Consider the following 6,000-nt stretch of genomic DNA (forward strand, 5'->3'; position numbering starts at 1 on the left):
TTCTGTTAGACCTCTGTCCCGATGACGCGTCACGCAGAGATCTACTAGAATCAGTGTCTGCATCCCGCAGCAACAGAATGCGGCGTCTTCTCTTCCAGCTCACTGGGCACGATCTCAACCTCCCGACTCAGGATATTGTCGTCTCCTGGATGGTCCTTCGTGTCTTGGCCTTTTCTAGTGTATGGGCTGTGGTATACTCCTTCGCACAGTCTCGTGTAGATCATCCGTTACTTCGCTGGGCTGTGCACGCCATGATGGACTGTAAACTAGCGTTCCGTTTCGCTATGTCTTTGCTGGAGAACCTTGGAGAACCGATCAACGCTCCTCTAGTGATTCTCCTTGTAAAATTGGCTGTCTCTTTGGAGGATGTGATGTATCAAGGTGCGTGATCGTCATCGTCTTCATGACGACGTCTAATTATGACATGTTTGCGTCGTACATAGAGCTGTCCTTGCATAACTTTGTTGTTGACGGCCGAAGCTCACCGAAGCCTGCCCGTCAACTCGGAGACAACATACTGCGACACCTGACGCTGGACCCCATCTTTGAAACGATAGCATCGGTAGAAGGGCAAGGAGATTTCTTTGACAATTTCTTCACCTTCACAGTTTGTACGTGACAAACGCTTTTACCGACGCGTTCTTCACCCTAACGAATTCGCGCTCGACATTTGTATTTAGGAATCGTCATAAGAGCCATGACCTGTACTTTTTGTGTGTTTTTTTTCTAACGGTGCGCATTTATTGCTTTTGTTTCAAGACTCGCTCTCACTTATTCTATATTATAGTCGATCGAATGTCGCGACTTCTCGGATTCAATCTGAATCAGGTGTTCGGATTCAGTCGTGGACGGGTGTCTCATAGTAACTGTTGTGTCCTATTAAGTAAATGGGCTGCCACTTGTTTGCAATTATTACAACCCATGTATACTCCCACCGCCGCCGAATTGCATGAAGCGATAGCAGCTGCGCATGCTATGACTCTGCTTGGCAAGGCTGGTGGACTGCGAGAGAATGTCAAAAACGCGCATCCAGACTGGTTGGTTTCTTCTAAGGTCGGTTCTCTCTGCTTGACCGACCTCCCTTCGTACTGAGGTCGTTCCATCGTAGAGGATCCATCAAGTTTGCCAGCGCAGCGATTCCTCGACACCTCATGCAAAGGACGATGATGACGGTACCGCCTGGAACGGCCTTATTATCCATCCCGACATCCACGCCCACGATGCCCTTTCATCAGTCCAATCGCTTCTCTATCACATTGACCCATGTCATGTTGATTTCACCACCGATGGAGCCATCGACAAGGCTTGCTTACGAGATTTGCTGGACAGCGAAGGTGGACAACCTCTCTTGAACTTCTACGACCGCGATGAACAAGAATACCGGTGGTATTACTCGGCGTACGCTGCTCCTTCGGCTTCTACAAAGCTCCATAACTCCGTTATGTCGTCTATTGCCGAGGATGCGGTGACAGGAAGAGTGCTAGTAGTACTGGATGGGCCGAAAGGTGGAGCCTGGATGGACTCTGCTGCCATTAGTTCTGAGAGGCTGGCAAGGACCATTTGGTGGTACAAACAATCTGGGTCAAACGTCGTGGAAATCTTCGGAGAGAGGGAGTTGCGGCGGTTCGTTCTGTCGTTGTACGCGTAGTGTCGCCACCTCAGCGTGGGAATGTGGCCCGCAGGCGTTTTCTGTGGTCACGTCTACTTGTGCTGCCTCCATTCGTACCGGCACACCATGTCTGTCAGGACCCTAGTCGACGTACTCAAGTTCTTGGCTCCTCTGTTTTCCATTCCCGAAATTACAACTTGGATGTCTGTATCTCGCGAAATGAGAACAGCTGCACGGCGGGCATGTTTATACCGGTTACGCGCGCACCTCAGTCCTTGGTTTCCTGATCACTCTCATTTTGTTGAATTCCTGGCGATGCTTCATGACACAGAAGCCGTCGTTACTGGTAGCATCATCCCCCGCTTTCTGCTCGATGATCAAAATCAATACATCCCCGTATCTCTCGACATTGTTTGTCCCGGATTCATCAGCGACGCCCCTGATATCGCGCACAAATTCGTCATTAAGATCGGAGGGGAGGAAACGAGTCCGGGGTTCGGAAATGATAACATGGAGGAGGTAGAGGGTATCGTGGAGGAACGTGCTTACAACCTCTACACGGAGAACATATGGTGTGGCCGCTCTATCCGTCTCTTTCTATCATCAGGCTCTCGACCATCTGCTGCTGTTCCTTGGACATGGTCCACTCACCTCGTCAACTACATGACCTGCGATGGCCTGGTCGTGGCTTATCCTAAAACGACCTTTGATCGGGTCGGTCTTATTCCCCCTCACCGGCGTCATTCGCTCCCGCCCCCCCGCATCCTCGTTCGAACCGCGCGCCACCCATTCCTAGTTCAAGATATGCCGGCAACCGAACGTTCACCCGGCAATGTGCTCCCCGCAGCATACTGTGCCGATACAGCGCGCTCTTTTGCGGATGCAGCCTGCTTCAAACTCGTCTGGAGCCGTAGTGTAGTCATGCCTTTGAGAGGAGCGGACGGTTTGATTGCAGACATGGACCTCGGTGCACTTGTGGGATGGCAATATAGTTCGTCTGATCCCCTTTCTCCCTCCTTTCCGTACATCTCGCCCCTTTCCATGCATCGCTCTGACTTCATTTCTTGTACGTCTCTCCCTTCCCCCAGGGTCTCGTCCTCCTGTTGATCTTGCGCCAATGACCCGCAGAGAGCTCCTGGATGGTCTATGACTTTAGGCGCTCCTTATCGTTGTGACTCCTGTACCCTTTAATGTCGCCGTGGTCCGCCAAAAAAAATTGCGCATAAAATTGTGTTTCCTCCTATCCCTATAGGAGGCACTCGGCCCCTCTACGTGGATACGCCTAGAGCGCGGCGACTTTGCCTGCATTTTTTTGGGTGCTCACTGTCCACTCGCTGTTTTTCGCCGGTCATCGGATCTGTGCTCTTTCTTTCTTCCGGGCGTGTTCGATTGCTTATTGTGCAAGGTGTCTTTGGCATTTTCGGCCCTTTTGCTTAAGGTCCGTATCTTCCTGTTCCATCTCTACTCACGTCTCCCCCTCCAGCTCACGATTTAACCTTCACTATGTCGTCTCCGGTAGCGCACTCTGCCCGTGAGTAGTCCAATGTCTTGTAATCGCTCTACTAACATGATTATGGCATCGTAGTTCTGTTCGCTACATTCGAAGGCTACACAAACCCCCGCATACATCTCGCGGGTAATCGAGGCTTGGACGTCCTCTTGATCGAGAGAATATTTGCGCATGTACCCATTCCCACGTTGTGGTCGACGCGGCTTGCTTCCAAGTTCTGGTACTACGCTGTCAAGAACTATCTACGCCGCAAACATACACAGCTTCTCCGGAAGTACGTAGACGACGAGGAGGCCTTTCGCTCTCTCATGCGGCGCTCCGGTACGATCATTTCCGGCTCAGAAGCACTCGACTTCGTCCTCCACGGCACATCATGTCCCCCGGTACACGCTCACGACATGGACATCTACGCGAACTCTCTATATGCTCTTTCCATTGTATTGCACCTCCGTGACCTGGAGGGGTATCGCGTCATTGTGGAGAGACGACTGTCAGGGCTCGGCGAGCTTATCGGAGACTACGGCGCAGGTGTGGTATCTGTCACAACACTTGTGAATGTCGGACGTGGGACGAAGCTTCAAGTTGTCTGCGTCGCTAGATTGTCGGCGGTGCACCAAATATCGCTTTTCTGGTCTACGCTCGTCATGAACTTCTTAACCGCGGACGGGTTTTCGATGGCATACCCGTCGTTGACCCTTCACGGAATTGGTGAGACCTTTCTGACATTTTCCCGTTCATTAGTTAATATCCCTTCGATGGGTACGTTGTAGGGCTCGTTTCTACTATCAGCAACTCCGGTATCAGCAAAAACGCGTGTATTGCGAAATACATCGACCGCGGCTTTACTATAGTTGGCTTCGAGGGTAACGCAGTAAGTTCTATCCAACCGTGATGCCCACCCTCGCTCATCTTTTGTAGCCGACGTCTACAGAGATGCTGTCTACCCATGGGAGCCTCCAGGTCCGTCGCCTGCTCGAAAAGGTCTTCTTTTTTCGGTCGTCTTTATTGAACATCTCTACTTAGGTATCGAACGACTGGGGTCATCCGACGGAGATGACTAAATGGAATTGTCCAGACATTATTCGCTGTTGGACAGATGCCGGTTGTTTGCGAATGTCCTTTGCGGATAAGACAGTCGGTGGTCCTTGGTGGACGAAGCCTTTTACTTCGTGGTTATATGGTGGTAAAGCATGCGGCGGGGGGTGCGAACCCGATACCGAACCCGTTCTTTGGGTGAGGGGTGAAATTGTTGAATAGCCTTCTTGTATGGCGGTGGCGTAATACCGTATCGTTAATGTCCATATATTCTTCTTGGTACTTGCCCTTCTTTATGGCGAAATCTCTGCGTTCCAATCGGGGAACTGTGCGCACTCGATCAAGTAGTGAATGGCAGGTGTATTCGGTTATGTGTGTGTCAGCAATGTGACAGTGAATCCTTTTGCCTTACGGCGCCGGTTCAGTCGTCTACGCCTTCGCCTGGGTCTTTCGATCGTGTGTAACAATTTTCCGAGGCTGTGAGCACTTTTATGAGACTACCGCCGTGTCATTTTTGGTGTCCGCCCGCCAGCCTTTTCTTTTTCACCTAACAGGAGCTCAGCGAAACAATGGTCCGCATACCTAAGTCCCGTTGGACCTCCAGAGTATATTACGCAGTATTTATCTACTCTGTTGTGATGTTCTACCCTTTGTGAGTCCTCTATGTCGCGTCCCCAATGTACGTTTCCCCGTGGTCTTCTGAGATTGTTGCGTTCTTATTTAGTGCCATTTCGTTGGGCTCTAGATAACGGTCAGCCTCTCTGTCTCGTGGACACCACCGACTTTAGCGGTGAATGGGCTGTCCCTGCTGACCCGGCCATGCGGCGCTTGCCTGAGGAAGACGACGACGTCTGGGCTTTTATATCCCTGAGCCTATCTACAGGGAATTTGTTCGTCCAGAGCTTTCCATTCGTCATCACCAATCACACGGGTCAACCTCTCTCTATACGCGTTCAGGGAGTCGCAGCCGACTGGTCTCTTGATCTTACTGGAGACTTAAATTGGTGCGTGTGTTGTACATGATTCTCCCCAGAATTGTTCTTCCTTATATTCACTCCACTCACACCATCATGTACAGCGCCCCCGTGTCACAGCGAAGGCGGTGGAACCCAGTCTTGTTTCTTCGCCTCACCTCGGGTTATGACGGTTGGGACGACACATTTCGGTGCCAGATGGATGCTCTGGCGACTGTCATACGCGCTGTCTTTCGACACCTCGGCCTCCCTCCCCCCTCTGCGCTGAATTCGTTGCCCCAAACTCTTACAATCCGCAGAAGGGTGTACCAACCCAATGGCGAGCTGTTCGAGCGGCCTTCATTCCAATTTCTAGGTCCTGATCAGGTGGTGAGGCCTTGGAGACGTACGAGTCTTATGATGGGCGATGTTCTGGATGTAGCGATATATCCGGAAGTCGTGCTTTTGCAAGGGGAGGACGGTTTACCGAGAACCTCTGTCTTTTTCTCATTCACGAACGTGGTGCGGGTCAAGCGTCGTATCGATCTTGTCAGGGTGTGTATTTCGCTTATATCTTGCATTTGCAAATCTCATTGTTCGTGTAGGAAGGTATGGGCCAATATCGCCCTCCGTTCATCAGACGCCGCAATGATTACAGAAGCGACGGGAATATGGGACACACGGTTCACACCTCAGTAGACAACGGTGGTACGTTATCTTGTTATTTTGTGCATTGCTTTATTAATCTCGGTTCGCAGACGAGTCGCCCACTGAAGATATACTCAGACTTGTTCGCGATGGGGAACATAATGGCCAGATCCCCCGACGGGGACGACGAAAGCTCAATGGAAGAATCAGACGACGGATCCTCCATTTGACAGCGTGGATGGTCT

The 6,000-nt window shown here is 51.1% G+C and overlaps 3 protein-coding genes across 3 annotated transcripts in view; all 3 read left to right on the forward strand.

The window, feature by feature from the left end:
- Window positions 1–921: 921 nt before the first annotated feature.
- On the forward strand, window positions 922–1,648 carry STEHIDRAFT_154767 (uncharacterized protein; the record flags this gene model as incomplete). The annotated part of the gene is made up of 2 exons (XM_007301924.1): window positions 922–1,053; window positions 1,109–1,648. The coding sequence occupies 2 exons, from the start codon at window positions 922–924 to the stop codon at window positions 1,646–1,648; spliced, it is 672 nt and encodes a 223-aa protein (XP_007301986.1).
- Window positions 1,649–1,924: 276 nt separating this feature from the next.
- On the forward strand, window positions 1,925–4,376 carry STEHIDRAFT_154768 (uncharacterized protein; the record flags this gene model as incomplete). The annotated part of the gene is made up of 5 exons (XM_007301925.1): window positions 1,925–2,675; window positions 3,195–3,827; window positions 3,890–3,990; window positions 4,038–4,079; window positions 4,143–4,376. The coding sequence occupies 5 exons, from the start codon at window positions 1,925–1,927 to the stop codon at window positions 4,374–4,376; spliced, it is 1,761 nt and encodes a 586-aa protein (XP_007301987.1).
- A 441-nt stretch (window positions 4,377–4,817) lies between these two features.
- STEHIDRAFT_154769 (uncharacterized protein) overlaps window positions 4,818–6,000 on the forward strand; it is a gene marked incomplete at both ends in the record, with an annotated part of 3,134 nt that continues 1,951 nt past the window's right edge. The window contains 4 exons of the mRNA XM_007301926.1: window positions 4,818–4,833; window positions 4,900–5,158; window positions 5,233–5,662; window positions 5,713–5,815. Of these exons, the coding sequence (XP_007301988.1) occupies window positions 4,818–4,833; window positions 4,900–5,158; window positions 5,233–5,662; window positions 5,713–5,815 (808 nt within the window). The remainder of the gene's footprint in view (window positions 4,834–4,899; window positions 5,159–5,232; window positions 5,663–5,712; window positions 5,816–6,000) is intronic.

This window comes from Stereum hirsutum (assembly GCF_000264905.1).
Source record: "Stereum hirsutum FP-91666 SS1 unplaced genomic scaffold STEHIscaffold_4, whole genome shotgun sequence".
Lineage (NCBI taxonomy): Eukaryota > Fungi > Basidiomycota > Agaricomycetes > Russulales > Stereaceae > Stereum > Stereum hirsutum.